We start from the raw sequence: 19,814 nt of genomic DNA on the forward strand, positions 1-19,814 counted from the left end.
CCTCCCTGGTCTCAGGTCGTCCTCCCACCTCAGCTTCCTGGGTAGCTGGGACTACAGGTGCACACCACCACATCCGGCTAATTTTTGTATATATTTTTTTTTTTAAGAGACGGGGGTTTCACCATGTTGCCCAGGCTGACCTTGAACTCCTGGGCTTAAGCAATTCTCCTGCCTCAGCCTCCCAAAGTGTTGGTATTACAGACATAAGCCATTGTGCCTGGCCGTAGTAATTTTTTTTTTTTTTGAGACAGAGTCTCGCTCTGTCACCCAGGCTGGAGTGCAGTGGCGCGATCTCGGCTCACTGCAAGCTCTGCCTCCCAGGTTCACGCCATTCTCCTGCCTCAGCCTCCCGAGTAGCTGGGACTACAGGCCCATGCCGCCACGCCTGGCTAATTTTTTGTATTTTTAGAAGAGATGGGGTTTCACAGTGTTAGCCAGGCTGGTCTCGATCTCCTGACCTCGTGATCTGCCTGCCTCGGCCTCCCAAAGTGCTGGGATTACAGGCGTGAGCCACCCGGTCAGGCTTGCTTTTTTTTTTTTTTTTTTTTTTTTTTTTTTTTTTTTTTTTTTTTTTTTTTTTTTTTGAGACAGTCTCGCCCTGTTGCCCAGGCTAGAGTGCAATGGCGCAATCTCGGCTCACTGCAACCTCCACCTCCCGGGTTCAAGCGATTCTCCTGCCTCAGCCTCCTTGAGTAGCTGGGACTACAGGTGCACACCACCACGCCTGGCTAATTTTTGTATTTTTAGTAGAGACGGGGTTTTACTATGTTGGCCAGGCTGGTCTCGAACTCCTGACCTCAGGTGACCTGCCTGCTTTGGCCTCCCAGAGTGCTGGGATTACAGGCCATGAGCCACTGTGCCTGGCCAGTAATTTTTAATTATTAAAAAAAAATAGGCTGGGGCCAGACACGGTGGCTCACACCTGTAATCCCAGCACTTTGGGAGGCCGAGGCAGGCAGATAATGAGGTTGAGATCGAGACTATCCTGGCCAACATGGTGAGACCCTGTCTCTCCTAAAAATACAAAAATAAGCTGGACATGGTGGCAGGTGCCTGTAATCCCAGCTACTTGGGAGGCTGAGGCAGGAGAATCTCTTGAACCCAGGAGGCGGAGGTTGCGGAGGCTGAGGCAGGAGAATCTCTTGAACCCAGGAGGCGGAGGTTGCAGTGAGCCGAGATTGCACCACTGCACTCTAGCCTGGGCAACAGAGCGAGACTCTGTCTCAAAAAAAGTAAAAATAGGCTAGGCGCGGTGGCTCACGCCTGTAATCCTAGCACTTTGAGAGACCGAGGCAGGTGGATCACCTGTGGTCAGGAGTTCAAGACCAACCTGGCCTTGAACCTCTACCTTCACCAGGTAGACCTGGTGAAACCCCGTCTCTACTAAAAATACAAAACTTGGCCGGGCGCAGTGGCTCACGCCTGTAATCCCAGCACTTTGGGAGGCCGAGGCGGGGGGATCACGAGGTCAGGAGATCGAGGCCATTCTGGCTAACATGGTGAAACCCCGTCTCTCCTAAAAAATAGAAAAAATTAGCGGGCACCTGTAGTCCCAGTTACTCGGGAGGCTGAGGCAGGAGAATGGCGTGAACCTGGGAGGCGGAGCTTGCAGTGAGCCCTGAGATCGCACCACTGCACTCCAGCCTGGGCAACAGAGCGAGACTCTGTTTCAAAAGTATATATATATAAAATAAAAATAGTATATACTTTTCTGATTCCAAAATACATGTGTGCATAATAAGCAAAAAAGAAAAAAACAAGCTGTAATTTCACTTCGAGTGATAATCACATTTATATTTTGGTGTTAATTTTCAGTTCATTCCAGTTATTTCTGGGTATTGGTATGTATGTGTACACTTAACTATTTTAAAAACACTTCCACTCCTTTTCTTCCCTCCCAGCCCTGTGTACTGTGTTGCATCTGACAGAGAGACTTTTCCTTGACCACCCGCATAGACTCACTGGCAACAAAGTTCAGTACGTGAGGCTGGCTTACCTTTTCTTTTGGGCCAAATGAGGCGAAGGCTGGCAGGAACCTGAGAAAGGGTGTGTGGCAGGTGGAAGGGTTGGCTGTGGAAATCCCTGCTCCCGGCCTTCCCCCAGACCTGTCTGTCCCTGTGCTTGCAGGCAGTACCACCGGGCTCTGGTGGCGGTGCTCCTGAGCCGCACCTGGCACGTCCGCAGGCAGGCTCAGCAGACAGTTCGGAAGCTGCTGTCCTCTCTTGGGGGCTTTAAGCTGGCGCACGGACTCCTGGAGGAGCTGAAGACTGTCCTCAGTTCTCACAAGGTGAGGGCTTCTGGGCTCTAGAACTGGGGCTCTTGGATCCACTTAGCTGCCCCTGCTTATGCTGTGGGGTTTTGGCTGGGCCACTCTCTGGGTGTTCTTTCTTAATCTGTGTGATGCCAGCATCTTCTGCTCTGCCGTCGAGCTCCAGTGACATCTTGCATAGGATTCCTTTTCCTTTTCAGAGACTTTTTTTCACATGTAGCTTAACCTTTTTTCCAGGGTTTTTTGGGTTTTTGTTTTGTTTTGTTTTGCTCGCTGCAACCTCTACCTCCCAAGCTCGAGCGATCCTTCCACCTCAGCCTCCCAAGTTGCTGGGACTATAGGTGCACACCACCTACAGTGGCTGCTAATTTTTTGATTTTTGATTTTTTTGTAGAGATGGGGTCTCGCCACATTGCCCAGGCTGATCTCGAACTTCTAGGCTGAAGTGATCCTCCTACCTCGGCTTCCCAAAGTGTTGGGATTACAGGCACGAGCCACCATGCTCTCCCCCTTTATCCTTGATTAATTGAATAACACTTTATGTTTTTAAAGCACTTTGTACTTTTTAAAGCATTTTCTACCCATTTTTTCCCTTTGATTTTTTTTTTTTTTTTAACTATGCCTTTCAAAGGCAAATAGGGCTTGTTATTCTTGTGTCATGTGAATTGACCAGGGTTCTAGGAGCTCAGATGACTTGCACAGGGTCTCCCCCGACGGAGGGAGACCCTCAAAGACCTGGCTCTTATTTCTGTGCTGTTTGTGCTGTGTTCCGCTCCTTCCCTCCCTCCCTAAGCCTGTTGAGGAATGTGGGCCAGTGACAGACTTGCCATCACAGGCTGGGTCTCCTGGACCAGTTCCTGTTGCCTTCTTTATCCCCGTAGGCTTTTTAGATGCAAAGTCACAGGTGCTTCCTTCTTCCAGGCACATCTCACAGCCTGTGGGGTCCCATTGCAGGAAGCTGGGCATCCATTTCTACTCCAGCAAGGACCCCAGGGAAGAACTGAGTGAGGGGCGGCTGTGTCCGTAGCATATTTGGTTCCTGTGTTCCAAGCCTGCACAGGGCTCTTAGCAGTATTATCTCACGTGTCTCCACACAGGTGCTGCCCTTAGAGGCTTTGGTGACTGATGCTGGAGAGGTGACTGAGGCAGGCAAGGCCTACGTGCCTCCACGGGTCCTGCAGGAGGCTCTGTGTGTCATCTCCGGTGTGCCAGGGCTCAAGGGTGATGTCACCGACACCGAACAACTGGCCCAGGAAATGCTGATCATCTCCCACCACCCATCCTTAGGTCTGTGGCTGCGGTGGGTGTGGGAGAGCCCAGGGCTTTAGGGGATGGGGTAAAAGCAGGCCAGGCAGAAGGCCTCAAGGAGCTCCCTTCCCCTTCAGTTGCCGTGCAGTCTGGACTTTGGCCAGCACTTCTTGCCAGGATGAAGATCGATCCTGAAGCCTTTATCACCAGGCACCTGGATCAGATCATTCCCAGGATCACCACACAGAGTCCCCTAAACCAGGTGATGGGCACATGAGCTGGTCTGGCCTCAGGTCGGGGAGGGGGCCCTCTCATCACAGGGTACAGGAAGAGAGGATTCAAAGAATCAGGTGAAGGTGGATGAAATGTAGGCTTGGACCCTTGGTTGCACGTGACAGAAATGTAAACTGGTTTAAGCACAAAAGGGAACTTACTGCCTCATTTACCTGCAAAGTCCAAGGATATGACTGGCTACAGGGGTTCAGATGTTGCCCTTGGAATGTTGTAGGTGATGTCTCTCTTACTCTGTCCCATCCATCTTTGTCTCTTGTCCCTGTTTTCCACGATGTGGGCTCCATTCTCAGGCTTTCCCTTTCTGGTAGCACAAGAGCTGCTAGAGTTCCAGGCTTTGTGTCCCCATCAGCTCCTAGGGGAATAGCTTGCATATTTCAATAATGTCTACTGGCTTGGGGTCGCTTTGACCCTGATTAATCTGACCTGGGTGCCATGCTCATCTCTGCGCCCATCCTTCTGTTCTGGGTCACATGCCTACCTCTGGAAAAAGGGCAGCTCCACCTGAACCACGGAGATTGAGAATTGGGAAGGAGTGTATCACCTCACGTCAGGTGCTGTGTCAGACAGAGGAGCACTGCTTGGTGAGGAAAGCAGACACAGACTCCAGCCGGCTACTGTGATGGGCAGTGCTCAGGAGTAACAAGGCAGTGGCATAAAGAAGGGGAGCCAATGCCAGGGGCATTCAGGTGTGGTGGACCTCTTGCCAGTGCCGGCCTTGGCACACACTGACCATGTCTGCGTTTGTCTGGCAGTCCTCCATGAATGCCATGGGCTCCCTTTCCATCCTGTCACCGGACCGGGTCCTCCCACAGCTCATCAGCACCATCACCGCCTCCGTGCAGAACCCTGCACTGCGCCTGGTGACACGGGAGGAGTTTGCCATTATGCAGACCCCGGCTGGGGAGCTGTATGACAAATCCATCATCCAGAGGTGAGACCTCACTTGTGGGCTCAGTTTCCTTTGCTCCCCAAGGCATAGTTTTCTTGCGTGTAGAATGGAGCCAGTGCCTCCTGTGAGTCGAGTGCAACAGCCTATCCATTCGTTGGCTAAGCGCCTGTTGTGTCCCCGGCATGGTGCTTAGGTCCTGGGTACTTAAGTGTGTCCAGTATCTGGCACTTTGCTGGTGCACAGTGCTTAACAGCTAGTTGGAATTTCATGGCTGGCGGGAGGCTGACAGGACTTGTGGTGCTTTTCAAGCTGGCTGATGACCCACTCTGGTGTTTCAGTGCCCAGCAGGACAGCGTAAAAAAGGCCAACATGAAGCGAGAGAACAAAGCTTATTCCTTCAAAGAGCAGATCATCGAGCTGGAGCTGAAGGAGGTGAGTACACAGAGGCACTCACGGAAGGTGGCTGCTGAGCTTGGTGGCCTCAGGCTGGTGGCTTTTCCCACTGCACATACGCTGTTCACTTGGATCATCCTGAGGCCCATGGCACGCTCCTCCAATGCCCCTGACCGGTGTCTGGTGTACTGGCACACTTCCCCTTCACCCTTGCTTCATAGCTTCTTCCACCCACAACTCAAAACCGGTTTCTTTCTCTGCTGGGTGCTGGCGGCACTGCACATGTCTCCTCTGCTAAGTGGTGTTGCTGGATTCCATGTCTGTCCCTCCACTTCCTTGAAGGCTGGGACCCATCTAGACTCCTGATAGCAGGCACAGCGCCTGGTGCAGTGGGACTTCTGGGGAATCATGACTTGATTGCTGAATTCAGCTTTGGGCAGAGCGGGTTCTGACAGGAGCAGAGCACACAGGACTCTTTCCTGTCTCAGTGTTTGCTCTTCTCTCTGTCTTTTTTTTTGAGACAGAGTCTCGCTCTGTCACCCAGGCTGGAGTGCAGTGGCGCGATCTCGCCTCACTGCTAGCTCCGCCTCCCGGGTTCACGCCATTCTCCTTCCTCAGCCTCTCTGAGTAGCTGGGACTACAGGCGCCCGCCACCATGCCCAGCTAATTTTTTGTATTTTTAGTAGAGACGGGGTTTCACTGTGGTCTCGATCTCCTGACCTCATGATCCGCCCGCCTCGGCCTCCCAAAGTGCTGGGATTACAAGCGTGAGCCACCGCGCCTGGCCTTCTCTCTGTCCTTACAAGGCAGGATTCTTCTTGTCTTTCACATCTCAGTCCACATGTGCGCTTCTCAGCGAGGTGGCCAGCCTGTCCGCCCTATCCAAAGTAGACCCCACCTTTCCTCCCTGTTACTAAGCGTCATATTCGTTTCTTTACTAACATTTGTCGTAACCCAAAAGCATCTTGTTTATGTGCTTGTTGACTTGTTTATTATCTATCTTCGCCTGCTAGATTGTGAGCTCCGTGAGGGCAGGGACTTTATCTTGTTCCTACGATATTCCTGCCATCTGGAACAGTGCCTGGCACAGTGCAGGTGCTCACTAAATGTTTGCTGAGTGAGTGAGTGAGTTCTGTGGCTTGTTGTCTCAGGCCACTGTAGCAGGCCTTTTCTAAGCTTCAGCTTATCCTGTGGGAGAGCTTTTGTAGGAAGGGGTTGGACAGGAGGAGGCTAAAGTTTTGATTCTGAATCCATTTGGCTGTCAGAATACCCTTTTGAGTACATTGAGGAACCTTTATTTCTCTAACATAAAAAGCCCTCTTAGCCTTTGTCAGTAGAGAATCCAGTAAAACAACTACTTCTCTATTGCTGTCTCCATTCTATAGAAACCAGGTGGCTGTGGACTTTGTGGGAGGTTGGAGGTGCACATGGTGGGTTCAGGGGCCCAACTCACAGACTTAGAGCTGGTATGGTGCTGTTTGTGTGGAAGCAAGCTCACCTTCCTCTGTCGGGGAGAGAGGTCTGTTCCTTGGAGATGGGATTGGTTGGTTTGCCTATCCTCTTTAGGAGATAAAGAAGAAGAAAGGCATCAAAGAGGAGGTGCAGCTGACCAGCAAGCAGAAGGAGATGCTGCAGGCCCAGCTAGACAGGGAGGCGCAGGTCCGGAGGCGGCTGCAGGAGGTGAGTGGCCACCTCTGCCACACGCTCAAGTCGGAAGAGTGCTGGGCAGCTTGGTCCCGCTCCTTGCTGTCACAAGCAGGGCCCTGCTGACCTGCCTTCTGGGCAACTCTGCTTGCAGCTGGATGGGGAGCTGGAGGCGGCGCTTGGACTGCTGGACATCATCCTGGCCAAGAACCCGTCCGGCCTGACCCAGTACATCCCTGTTTTGGTCGACTCTTTCCTGCCCTTGCTGAAGTCTCCCCTGGCTGCTCCCAGGATCAAGAACCCCTTCTTGTCCTTGGCTGCCTGTGTCATGCCCTCTAGGCTCAAGGCTTTGGGTTAGTCCTTGTTTGCTGGCTGCAGGCATGGCCCAGGGGTGCCCCTGAGTGTTTGGACAGGGTGTGCCCCTGAGTGCTTGGGAGGTGGGTGGTGACCTCAGCTGCTGAGTTTTGTTTTGTTGTGGAAGCAGCCTTGGAGACTCAAGCTGGATGTGCTTAGGAGAGACGTAGTGCCTCCTCTTCTCTCCCACTTCACATCCGTGCCCTCCGTCTGAGGAGTAGGTTTTAGATACTAGTCAGTGTTCGATCTTTGTGTACCAGTTTTAAAACTAAGAAGTCAGAAGTTCAGTGGCAGTGAGGATGGTTTGGTGCAGTGTGGTGGCTCAGCCCAGCCCAGGTCTCCTCAACAGCCACATGACAGCAGTGAGCAGAGGCCCCTGTGACCTTTAGCTTCCTGTTAGCTCTGGGGAAACAAACACCAGATAGGGTGGCTGGCAGTTTTGGTGGCCTTGCTTTTGTGGGTTGTTTAGTGGCCTTCAGCAGACTTCTATCCTGGCCTAACGGTGATGTTCCCATGGGTGAGGCTAGAATCTGGGAACTCTTCTGAGTGGAAAAGTCAGCTGGTGCATATGGAACCTACCAGAAGTGTCACCTGGCTGTCTGGGCTTGTTGTATAGAGGTGGAGATGCTGCACAGATAGAGCTGTACTCTTGGCTGAATGACTCTTTGGTGGCCCTTGTCTCCTGTCAGCATACTCATTTCTTGAATGTCCAAAGGGCAACTCCTTGCCTACCTGCCCTCTGAGGCTGTCACAAAGATCAAGTGAGAAATTAGGTTGTGGACATTTTGGCGAAGCAGAAAGATTTTTTTTTTTTTTTTGAGAGGGAGTCTCACTCTCGCCCAGGCTGGAGTGCAGTGGCGCCATCTTGGCTCACTGCCAGCTCTGCTTCCCGGGTTCATGCCATTCTCCTGCCTGAGCCTCCTGAGTAGCTGGGACTACAGGTGCCCGCCACCACGCCCAGCTAATTTTTTGTATTTTTAGTAGAGACGGGGTTTCACCCTGTTAGCCAGGATGATCTCAATCTCCAGACCTCGTGATCCACCCACCTCGGCCTCCCAAAGTGCTGGGATTACAAGCGTCAGCCACCGCGCCCAGCCGCAGAAAGATTTTTTTAAGTCAGAAGGATGAGGCACTGGGTCTCCTGTTTCAGCCTGGGCTGGATTCTGCATCTCTGTATGTCATCCCTTGCCGGGTCTCTCTTCTTCAACACAGGCACTTTGGTGAGCCACGTGACCCTGCGCCTGCTGAAGCCAGAGTGTGCCCTGGATAAGTCCTGGTGCCAGGAAGAGCTATCGGTGGCTGTGAAGAGGGCGGTGATGCTGCTGCACACCCACACCATCACCAGCAGGGTGGGCAAGGGGGAGCCAGGTAAGGGCTGGGACGGGATCAGGGGCACCAGGCAGTGTGAGCTGGTGCCAGGAATGCTGCTCGAGGCACAGCGTCACCCAGGGCCTCCTGAGCCTGGGGGATTGGACCAGATGGGATTTCTGAGTTGAACCTTGGTAGTCTGTGAATTGCAGTGAGCCCAGTTGAGGGTTTACTTTTTGTTACTGGTGTCCCCTTCTCTGTTTCAACTCACATCCTGGAACTGGGCAGTGTTTGGCGGTAGAAGCAGAATTGGTTTTAGAACTGGACTACCAGCTGCTGTCTCTGTCCTCATGCCATGTGCTTCCAGGTGTCAGAACGGGCCTCTGGTCCATCCCTTCCCTACTTTCCCTGAGGATAGAAATAGGCAGCAGTGGCCCGGGTCCCTGCCCTGCCTGCAGGATCTTACCTGCTTCTCGCTCTCACAGGTGCTGCGCCCTTGTCCGCGCCAGCCTTCTCCTTAGTCTTCCCGTTTCTGAAGATGGTGCTGACCGAGATGCCCCACCACAGTGAGGAGGAGGAGGAGCGGATGGCCCAGATTCTTCAGATCCTCACTGTCCAAGCCCAGCTGAGGGCCTCCCCCAGCACCCCACCCGGGCGGGTGGACGAGGTTGGCAGGGAAGCTCTGCTCTCCCCTTGGTTTAAAGGGGATCAGGGAGGCGGGGCCTGTGGACACATTCTGTCTCATGAACAGTTCTGGTGGGGAAATAGAGAGTATATGTTTATACCAACAACAGCCTCACAAAGTGTTGTGGGTTTTTTAAGGCAAAAACGGGTCAGACTGCGTCTTTCACGTGATTGTAGACGCTGGCTCTCCTGCCGTGCCAGTGCATATCAGTTCACCTGATTGACTTTGTTGGCTGCATGAGATTCTGGGCTATGGATGTACCATGTTTTACTTAACTCTTTACCTGTTGTTGAGTTCTTAAGGTTGTTTCTAAGTTTTCCCTGTTTTGAGCAGCACTGTGATGTGCTCTCTTGTATGTATATGCCCCTTACTTCCCCAGTGTGAGCATTTCTTTAGGACAGGTTCATTGGACATGGAATTACTAGATTATATGGCATATTCTGAGCTATACTCTCACCAAGAGTTTTCTTTTCTCAAAGCCTAATGCAACCGCAGATAGTATTAATATCGTCAGTGATGAGTGAAAGAATGATAATCTCATTTTACTTTGCATTTCATGTAAAGTTGAGTGTCTCTTCATATATTTATGGTCTTTCTGGATTTCATAGTGTGAATTTCAAGCAAGTTTCAGAATTTAGTTTTTAGTTCCTGAGGATCATGGTTGACTGGGGTTAGCACCTGTGGACCTAATTGTAAACCTAATGAGGTTTCTATGGTGGGGCCGGTTGTATGATCCAGAATGTTTCCCTGTGGGTGAGAGGATGCCCTGTCATTAGCTGCCTGGGTTACAGACCTCCCCACAGCCTCATCTCGACTTACCTGCCATTCTTTCCTAGAATGGCCCGGAGTTGCTGCCTCGTGTAGCCATGCTGCGTCTTCTGACTTGGGTGATCGGGACAGGCTCGCCTCGCTTACAGGTGATGTGGTTTTCAGTTGGCTGTTGCTGTGACTCAGTTTGTGACCCAGACCTCAGGTCCCAAGTATAAAGGGTGGAGTCCTAGTTTCCTTTCAGCCCTTACTTTTGGACTTTGGTAGAAAGACTGCTTTAGAGAGCCAGCCTGACTGTTGTTAGCTAGTGAGGGGTTTTGCTTGGGTCCTGCCACTGGAGCTGGGGTCTTAGCCCTTGCAGTGCTGTAGGGGTGGGCGTTCTCAGTGCATATCCCTCTCTGGCCCCCTAGTAGTAAATGATTTGCTGACTGAACCAGTGGATTGATATTCTCCTTAGGTTCTGGCTTCAGACACCCTGACCACCCTGTGTGCCAGCAGCAGTGGTGATGATGGCTGTGCCTTTGCGGAGCAGGAGGAGGTGGACGTGCTGCTCTGTGCCTTGCAGTCCCCGTGTGCCAGCGTGCGGGAAACCGTGCTCCGGGTGTGTGCTTAGTCTCTCACAGAGCCACTGCAGTGTCCCTTGTCACTCTATGCAAGTGCAAATTGCATGATGGGCATTTGAGAGAATGTCCCTCACCCTGGTGGGAGGCCTAGAGGCAAAGAGAAGTCACATGGTTGGGGTCTCTCTGAGAATCAGAACACTAAGCAGTCATGATGTATCACTGTATTTTTTCCTTTACCTTGGAACACTTCACTTAATTTTTAAACTGGAATGTGGACCTTGATACTTCCACAGACAGAGCTAACTTGCAGGAGGAGTTCATTTCTTTAGCCCACTGCCATGTACTTGGCTTTTCTTCATGGCTTTTGGACCAAAAACTAAAGCATTCCCTTGTAGTGGTAAGACAGTGGTTCCTACCTGCTGATCCACAGCCTCCTGCTATTGATATGTGACAGAGTTTTCAGTAGCTTTTGGTAAAATGTGAAAAATGATGACAATATAGTAAAATTTTCCTTAAAAATTATTTAAACAAAAGGAATACGCTTTTTCTGAGGTTTTATCTCTCTGGTTTATTTAACGTTTTAATTTTCACATTAAAAAAACATTTTACCACCTCACACTCTAAGGAACTTACTTAGAGTTAATTTTAATTGATTTAACTTTAGCCACATGCAGTTAGTGGCTACATCTTGGACAGTACAGCCTAGAGAGAGGTGAGGAGGCAGGTCAGAGGCTCTTCTGAAAGATGGTGCCTCACATGGTCCAATCCACCCCTTCCAGGGGCTGATGGAACTCCACATGGTATTGCCAGCACCTGATACCGATGAGAAGAATGGCCTGAACCTTCTGCGGAGACTCTGGGTGGTCAAGTTTGACAAGGAGGAGGAGATCCGGAAGCTGGCTGAGAGGTGAGAGAGCCAGCATGTCACTTTCTCCTGCTCCATCCTCTCTTTAGGAAATAACTGAACCCAGTGTGCTTAGCCTCCCCTGGGAAGAAGGCCTGGGCTGGCAGAGCAGGTGCTGCAGATCTTTGTGTAAGCAGCCCCCGCCTTGGATCTCCCACAGGCTCTGGTCAATGATGGGCCTAGACCTGCAGCCAGACCTCTGCTCCTTGCTGATCGACGACGTGATCTATCATGAGGCGGCTGTAAGGCAGGCGGGGGCCGAAGCCCTTTCCCAAGCAGTGGCACGTTACCAGCGGCAGGCGGCGGAGGTTATGGGCAGGCTCATGGAGATTTACCAGGAGAAGCTCTACGTGAGTGACCTGTGCAGCCCTGATGCAGTCTGGGTGTGTGCAGTTGGGTGGGTCTCTGCTCAGCCCCCTACTGCTCCAGACAGGAATCTCAGGGCTCATGGTGGCTCAGGGTAGCTGCGGCTAGTTTCCCACCTCACAATCCTGGTGCCCAGGTCATCGATCTGCCCGTTGCAAAGCATTTACCAACTTATCTGTTGCAGCGGCCGCCCCCAGTGCTGGATGCTTTGGGACGAGTTATTTCAGAATCTCCTCCAGATCAGTGGGAAGCCAGGTATAACAATTGTTCAGCCTCGTTCTACTCTAAGCTTTCTGAGATGTGGCAGGTTTTCTGGGTGGGTGCTGTGAGGAGGCAGCATGGGATAATGAAAGAGCAGGACCTCCCTCAGAGTCGGGGAGGCCTGAGTTCCATCAGCCCCTGGAATGGGTGGGATTGGACCGTGTGAGGCACCATCTTTCAGAAGAGCCTCTGACCTGCCTCCTCACCTCTCTCTAGGCCGTACTGTCCAAGATGTAGCCACTAACCGCATGTGGCTAAAGTTAAATCAATTAAAATTAACTCTAAGTAAGTTCTTTAGAGTGTTTCCTTAGAGTGTCCCCTCCTGCGCTAGCTGCGTGACCGTGAGCGTGTTTCTCCTTTTCCCCAGGCCTCTGTTTCCTCATCTGTATGCAGGGCACAATAACAGAAGCTACCAGCCTTTCTCCACAGAGCCCACGAGTAGCAGTTGGAGGATTAGACAGATGTCTGGGAGCAACTGGGACCTTGAAAGACGCTTGCCTCCCACAGAGCAGGCGCAAAACATGCAAGGGTGTTAGTTTTCTGAATGGCTCATCCTGGCCATGTCCACTCCTGTGAGGCCTTGTGTGTCAGTCAGTGTAGGGTGGTGTACGGGCCCATCCTGGCTTATTTTTCATTCCAGACCATCAGCCAGGGATAGGACACAGATTCTTTGCTCCATGACTGGAAAGAATAATACCACTTTGCCCTTGAAGAATGTGTTCACTTCCACAGGCCTCTACCTCTGGTTCCTTTACCTCTGTCTTCTCTTACAACCTGCTTTGCAGGTAGAGGGGTGAGCATTGCACTCACATTCCTCTCTGGGGAAACCAATGCAGGGCTGGTCACCCAATAGGAGGTAAAATCAGGGCAGATGGCAAGTCTCCATATGACAAGTGGTTTGTTCCAGAACATTGGGTGAGCACTGGGTGGTGGGCTTCATGCTGTTCTCTGCCCCCAAAACAGTGTTTGCCTCAGGCAAGCTCCCTCTCCTTGCTGTGCACCAGCAGAGGTTCCACTGGCAGAGGAGGCCCCCTGGCTGCCCCTCCTGATGTGCTCCCACTTCTTTCCCAGGTGTGGCTTGGCCTTGGCCCTCAACAAGCTCTCCCAGTATTTGGACAGCTCTCAGGTGAAGCCACTCTTTCAATTTTTTGTCCCTGATGCCCTCAACGACCGACACCCAGATGTACGGAAGTGTATGTTGGATGCAGCCCTCGCAACGCTCAACACTCACGGGAAGGTAAGGGGGTCCCAGCCTGGGAACACCCACGGGAAGGTAAGGGGGTCCCAGCCCGCTAAGGAGGCACATGGGAGGCAGGCGCTAGGGCTGAGCAGGGGCCAGAGATGCTGAGTGCCAGGAGTCCTGGCAGAGCACTTTGAGCCAAAAAGACCACGATAGTATGTTAAATTCTTTTAAGTCTGTAGCAGTCCTGCCAGAAAACTGGAAGAGCCACTGGCTGGCATGTCAGGATGCCTGTCCAGAGCTAGACTTGGTCTTGGTCCTCAGGGCGGGGACTGTTGTCCCCAGATGCAGCCTATGGAGTTGACCTGAGGCTCTGAGGGGTTTGGCTTTCCAGGAGAACGTCAACTCGCTGTTGCCAGTATTCGAGGAGTTCCTGAAGAACGCGCCCAATGATGCCAGCTACGATGCTGTGCGACAGAGTGTGGTGGTCCTGATGGGCTCTCTGGCCAAGCACCTGGACAAGAGTGACCCCAAAGTGAAGCCCATTGTTGCCAAGCTCATCGCTGCCCTCTCCACCCCCTCCCAGCAGGTACCTGCCATCTGGCCTGGGACCCACATGCCAGTTAGAGAATTGGGACCCGGCTGTGGTTAGGCAGTGGGATACTAGGGGCGGAGTTGGACAATCAGGACCCGGAAAGCCCAGTTCTTGGTAAGGATTTACCCCCTCTCCCAGGGGAGAGCCTGGTTTATAGTCAGGAACACTCCTGGAGAGGGAGTTTCTTTGTTACTTTGTTCTAGTAGACCTCCCAGATAGTTTCATTTTTTTCTACTCACCTGGTTTATAGTGAAGAATGCCCCTGGAGAGGGAGTTTCTTTGTTACTTTGTTCTAATAGACCTCCTAGACAGTTCCATTTTTTCTATTCACTAAGGTGCACTGGGAATCCAAAGGGAAAAAAAATAAAAGGTCAGGCCTTCTCTTATGTCAAGCCTTTTCCTGGCCCTCTACATGTGTTGGTTATGTGTTACAGGTGCATTTTAATGTAGCCTCTAAGCTACAGTGCAAAGAAATTTCTTTTTCTTTGTTTTGAAAAACATGCATATATATATATAAATTTGTATATTTTTATATAAATTTATATGTATGTATATATAAATTTATATATATATTTACATATATATTTATATCTATTTATGTATATTTATATCTATATATTTTGTGTGTGTGTGTGGTTTGCATTTTGGACCACTTAGAGTGTCTTCATAAAATGGACAGTTGGGCTGGGTGTGGTGGCTCATGCCTGTAATCCCAGTGCTTTAGGAGGGTGAGGTGGGAGGATTGCTTGAGGCCAGTAGTTCGAGACCAGCCTGGGCAACATAGTGAGATCCTGTCTGTACAAAAACTTTAAAAATTAGCCAGAGGTGGAGGCCATGCCTGTGTTCCTAGCTACTCAGGAGACCGAGGCAATAGGATTGCTTGAGTCCAGGAATTCAAAGTTATAGTGAATTATGATTGTGCCACTGCACTCTAGCCTGGGTGACAGAGTAAGACCCTATTTCTAAAAACAAAACAAAACAAAAAACAACAAAAAACTTTACCAAAAAAATGCACAGTTGAAAACCAGTTTCCAAAATCGTGGTCAAATCTGGTGTCAGAAAGCCCCAACAGCGAACGAGTCGCACCTGGGCACCTGTCAGCACGGCCTCGGGGCTGCTGCTCCCAAGCTGGGCTTAGTGAGCTGCGGCTGGGAGGCAGGATCGAATGTCTTTTGGTTCCACTCAATTTGTGCCTGGTCCTATAAGGCCCTGCCCAATTTCTCTGTGATTTTGACAAGTTTGGAAACAGAGACATGGGCTGTTTTTATGGAGGCAAAGCAGCACACTTCTCTGGAAGCTTTCTGAGTGGATTTAGTCTTTAGAGTCCCTTCCTTGGCCCCCTGCCCCACTGCCCAGGCCTAGGTTTTCCATTTAGACCAGAAATGGCACCATATGGGCCAAAGCTTTTGTCTTCAGCAGAGTGTAGTGTACACCCTGAGAGGTATACAACACTGTGTATACCTGTTTGCTTCTCTGGTGCCCTGTGACACCCGCAGGCAGTGGCTGAGATGGGGCTTGGGACATCTAGTGGTGGGTGCTGTGTGGGATGGTCAGACCCCCCACCAACCATGAAACGGCTTCAGTGGAGCCACAGCATTGACAGGTGGGCCCTTCCCCAGGTCCAGGAGTCCGTAGCCAGCTGCTTGCCACCCCTCGTGCCAGCCATCAAGGAGGACGCTGGAGGGATGATCCAGAGGCTTATGCAGCAGCTGCTGGAGTCAGACAAGTATGCAGAGCGCAAAGGGGCTGCGTATGGCCTGGCGGGCCTGGTGAAGGGCCTGGGCATCCTCTCGCTGAAGCAACAGGAGATGATGGCAGCACTGACTGATGCCATCCAGGATAAGAAGAACTTCCGCCGGCGAGAGGGTGAGCATCTCTGAGCTTGGGGCTGCCCAGCCTGGGAAGTCGGTCCCCAGGTTGCCGGAGGAAGGAATCCGACCCTGGCGCCCCAGGTGGAGGCCGCTGCTTGTACGCGTACTACAGAGGACCCCGCTGTGTGCGACCCAGTCCAGCCACGTCCTTGCTGCTTTCCTTGGACTTGCAATTTTTTTTTCCCCTTTTCTGTTTTTTTTTTTTTTTTTGAGACAGAGTCTTGCTCTGTTGCCCAGGCTGGAGTGCAATGGCGCAATCTCGGCTCACTGCAAGCTCAGCCTCCTGGGTTCATGCCATTCTCCTGCCTTAGCCTCCCAAGTAGCTGGGACTACAGGCGCCTGCCACCTTGCCCGGATAATTTTTTGTATTTTTAGTAGAGACAGGGTTTCACCATGTTAGCCAGGATGGTCTCGATCTCCTGGCCTCGTGATCTGTCGCCTCGGCCTCCCAAAGTGCTGGGATTACAGGCATGAACCACCGTGCCCGGCCTTAAATTTCTAACTCAGCAACACCCTTGGCTGAGAGAGGTTTGGCTTTTCTTTCTTTCTTTTTTTTTTGAGATGGAGTCCCACTCTGTCTCCAGGCGCGATCTCAGCTCACTGCAATCTTCACCTCCTGGGTTCAAGCGATTCTCCTACCTCAGCCTCCCTAGTAGCTGGGATTACAGGTGCCCACCACCATACCCAGCTAATTTTTGTATTTTTAATAGAGACGGGGTTTCACCACGTTGGCCAGGATGGTCTCTATTTCCTGACCTCGTGATCTGCCCACCTCAGCCTCCCAAAGTGTTGGAATCACGGGTGTGAGCCACCGCACCCGGCCAAGGTTTGGCTTTTCTAACTGTTAGTGCCAAGAAGTGAAGGTGGCTCCCCTGCGCTGTCCTCCCTTCCGCTCCGCCACATTTCTTCCCTGGGGCTTCTTGAGCTGAGGCAGAGGGTGCTGCTTCCTCATGGGGCAGCCACTAGTTCCACAGCTGTTCTGAGTGTTTCCAGAGGGGTGGGAGGTGGCAGGGAGGTTGCTGTCCCTTCTGTTCTCTGTGGCTACCCCCAGGGGACATTCTCTTCCCAGCCGTCCCACCTTCTTTTCCCCTAGGAGCCCTCTTTGCCTTTGAGATGCTCTGCACCATGCTGGGGAAGCTCTTTGAGCCATATGTGGTTCACGTGCTGCCGCATCTGCTCCTGTGCTTTGGGGATGGAAACCAGTATGTGCGTGAGGTAAGTGCCCAGACTGCTCGGGAGAACAGCATCGAAACTTTATGAGATGTGTTCCCAGCTGTGTCTACAGGCCTTGGCACAGGGTCTGACATAATAGAACCCCAGTAAGCATCGGTCACAGGAGGAACACTAGGACTGGTGTCAGGTCTTGCCCCTTGCTTGGGCGAGGAGGCCCCTGAATGTCTTTTCTCCTCCCTTGAGGCTGCAGATGACTGTGCCAAGGCTGTGATGAGCAACTTGAGTGCTCACGGAGTGAAGCTAGTGCTCCCCTCTTTACTGGCTGCCCTGGAGGAGGAATCGTGGCGGACCAAAGCTGGTAAGACCACTCTCTCTGTCTTTCTCCCAGCTTCCTGTTGTGAAAACTAGCCTCAGCAAGGATCCTGGGTAGCCACAGCTCTTGTCCTGTGAGCTCCCTAGACCAGGGATAGGGTTAAGACTCTGCCTTTTTAAAATTTGAGATGGAGTCTTGCTCTGTCATCCAGGCTGGTCTTTAGCTTTGGGGCTGAAACCATTCTCGCAGGAGCATGCCACTACACCTGGCTAATTTTTGTATTTTTTTTTTTTTGTAATGTTGGAGTCTCGCTATGTTGCCCAGACTGGCCTTGAATTCCTAGGTTCAAGTGATCTTCCTGCCTTGGCCTCCCAAAGCGCTGGGATTGCAGGTGTGAGTCACCACAACTCACAACTCAGGGAGCCTGGCCAACCCTCCCTCTGGCAGTTGGATCTTTCTATAGTTTGTGTGCTTTCATGCCAAGAAACAGGTCTCTGACAAGAGCCACAACCCTAAGTCAGGAAATCCTAGAGCTGTAAAGCTCTTCTGTGGCTTTAAAGTTTTCCCCCCCAGGAAAGCTCTTTTTAAAAATAACCTTAGGCAGGAGAATCTCTTGAGGGCAGGAGTTTAGACCAGGCTGGGCAATATAGCAAGACCCTACCTCTACAAAAAAAAAAAAAAAAAGCCAAGTGTGGTGGTGCGTGCCTGTAGTCCCAGCTACTCAGGAGGCTGAAGTGGGAGGATCACTTGAGCCCTGGAGTTTGAGGCTGCAGCGAGCTATGATCATGCCACCACACTCCAACCTGGGCAGCAGCGTGAGACCCTGTCTCAAAAATAAATAAATAAAATGTCTGGCACCCTAATAAGCAAACAGATAAAAGTAGAGCTGCTCTAGTTGGGGGAGGATCACCATCTAAGGCCCTCCCACTCAACCTCCTTCTCAGTCCTTCAGGCTTCACCCTGTAGTTTGAAACAACACAAATCTAAATCAGTTTCCTCATTTGTGGATGAAGAAACAGTTCAGAGAAATTCAGTGAATTGGCCTTGTATCTCACTGTAAGGATTAAACCAGGTCTTACCTATCCTGGTCTCTTTCTCCCATACTGCCCTGCCTCTCACCTGGGATCCCACTGTTCAGCAGGCCGCAAGAGCTTTTTTGACTCCTCTGCTAGAGCCAGCCCCCTCTCCCCTCCTCCCAGTGACTGCTTGAGCACAGTCTGCAGGGGCCAGGGTAGATGTCCCTTGCTCATGTAGCCAGCACAGGTGAGTTGCTGGCCTGTGCTCAGTGATTCAGTACTGGGCTTATGTCTGCTATCCACAGGGTCAGTGGAGCTTCTTGGGGCAATGGCGTACTGTGCTCCTAAGCAGCTGTCATCCTGTCTACCCAACATTGTGCCCAAGCTTACGGAGGTGCTGACCGACTCCCATGTCAAAGTCCAGAAGGCTGGACAGCAGGCGCTCAGGCAGATCGGCTCCGTCATCAGGAACCCGGAGATCCTGGGTAGGCCTTTCCCGTGAGGGTGCTTGCCCTGACCTCCCGCCAACCTCGCAGCCTTTGGACACTGCAGGGAGCTTGTACCCATTCAGCTAAGATCTTTGCCTCCAAGGACAAATATGTTCACAGTGAAATAGGGACACTGAGTCATTGGCTCAGGAGCAGTTTGACTCCAAGAGATCCCTGTGCACTAAGTTGAGCATGAGGTCAACAGAACTGAATGACATTCTCTGGACCACATCAGCACCATTCAAAATGTTAGGACCTGTGAAAACTTTCTATTCCGTCTCATTCCAGGAGGCCTTTGATAGAGGAGAGGGTTAAGGAAGGGTTAGGATTAACCTAACTACTCTGGATGTGGTCGTTTCTCAAGTACTGGGAAGAGGTCGATCGCTAGGAATAAAACCCAGCCAGCCACCTTGACCAGCATGTCACTTGTTAAATTCTAAGCTTCAGCTGCCAGTGCCCAGTCAGTACTTCAGTCTGGAAGGTGGAATAACCTCAAAATACCTAAAACAAAATTTATAAAGCTACAGGGAAAAGTTAACAAATACATTATATCATAGTGGGAGATTTCAACACACTTCTCCATTACCGATAGGGCAAACCAGAAATTTACTAAGGATACATGCTTTTCAAAAATTTCATTTCTGTGGCTCATGCCTGTAATCCAGCGCTTTGGGAGGCCGAGGCGGGCAGATCACCTGAGGTCAGGAGTTGGAGTGAAACAAGGATTGCTCTTTGTGGGTTGCCTGTCTTCCCCAGCTGGTGACTTGTGGGGCTTCAGGGAGGAGGTGTGCCAGACTCCCTTCTCTTCTGATCCATGCTAGTTCTGGGGGCCCAGGGGCCTTGCAGCTGCATAGATGTATATCATCCAGGCTCTCTTCTCTTTGGATGTGCAGCCATTGCTCCAGTCCTCCTGGATGCCCTGACGGATCCCTCCAGGAAGACCCAGAAGTGCTTGCAGACCCTGCTGGACACCAAGTTTGTCCACTTCATTGATGCCCCATCCCTGGCCCTCATCATGCCCATTGTCCAGAGAGCCTTCCAGGACCGTTCCACGGACACGCGGAAGATGGCAGCCCAGATTATTGGCAACATGTACTCCCTGACAGACCAGAAGGTAGCAGCCCAGCTGAGGCTAGTGTGGGATAGACCAGAAGATGGCTGAGTGCAGAGTCAGAGGTGCAGAGTCGCCACATTAGACATGGAAAGTTAAGGGCGTTAGTCCCTAATTATTT

The 19,814-nt window shown here is 51.5% G+C and overlaps 1 protein-coding gene across 2 annotated transcripts in view; it reads left to right on the forward strand.

The window, feature by feature from the left end:
- GCN1 (GCN1 activator of EIF2AK4) overlaps positions 1-19,814 on the forward strand; it is a 69,329-nt gene that overhangs the window by 29,785 nt on the left and 19,730 nt on the right. For both annotated transcript variants that reach the window (XM_032168535.2, XM_058425083.1), the window contains exons 17-38: positions 1,902-1,977; positions 2,128-2,287; positions 3,367-3,556; positions 3,655-3,779; positions 4,564-4,742; positions 5,039-5,132; positions 6,660-6,773; positions 6,892-7,090; positions 8,304-8,459; positions 8,885-9,066; positions 9,921-10,001; positions 10,310-10,453; positions 11,195-11,322; positions 11,480-11,669; positions 11,870-11,940; positions 13,018-13,183; positions 13,521-13,715; positions 15,341-15,587; positions 16,686-16,807; positions 17,009-17,123; positions 18,400-18,579; positions 19,476-19,696. In XM_032168535.2, the coding sequence (XP_032024426.1) occupies positions 1,902-1,977; positions 2,128-2,287; positions 3,367-3,556; positions 3,655-3,779; positions 4,564-4,742; positions 5,039-5,132; positions 6,660-6,773; positions 6,892-7,090; positions 8,304-8,459; positions 8,885-9,066; positions 9,921-10,001; positions 10,310-10,453; positions 11,195-11,322; positions 11,480-11,669; positions 11,870-11,940; positions 13,018-13,183; positions 13,521-13,715; positions 15,341-15,587; positions 16,686-16,807; positions 17,009-17,123; positions 18,400-18,579; positions 19,476-19,696 (3,335 nt within the window). The remainder of the gene's footprint in view (positions 1-1,901; positions 1,978-2,127; positions 2,288-3,366; positions 3,557-3,654; positions 3,780-4,563; positions 4,743-5,038; positions 5,133-6,659; positions 6,774-6,891; positions 7,091-8,303; positions 8,460-8,884; positions 9,067-9,920; positions 10,002-10,309; positions 10,454-11,194; positions 11,323-11,479; positions 11,670-11,869; positions 11,941-13,017; positions 13,184-13,520; positions 13,716-15,340; positions 15,588-16,685; positions 16,808-17,008; positions 17,124-18,399; positions 18,580-19,475; positions 19,697-19,814) is intronic.

Source organism: Hylobates moloch, unplaced genomic scaffold (assembly GCF_009828535.3).
Source record: "Hylobates moloch isolate HMO894 unplaced genomic scaffold, HMol_V3 SCAFFOLD_12, whole genome shotgun sequence".
Lineage (NCBI taxonomy): Eukaryota > Metazoa > Chordata > Mammalia > Primates > Hylobatidae > Hylobates > Hylobates moloch.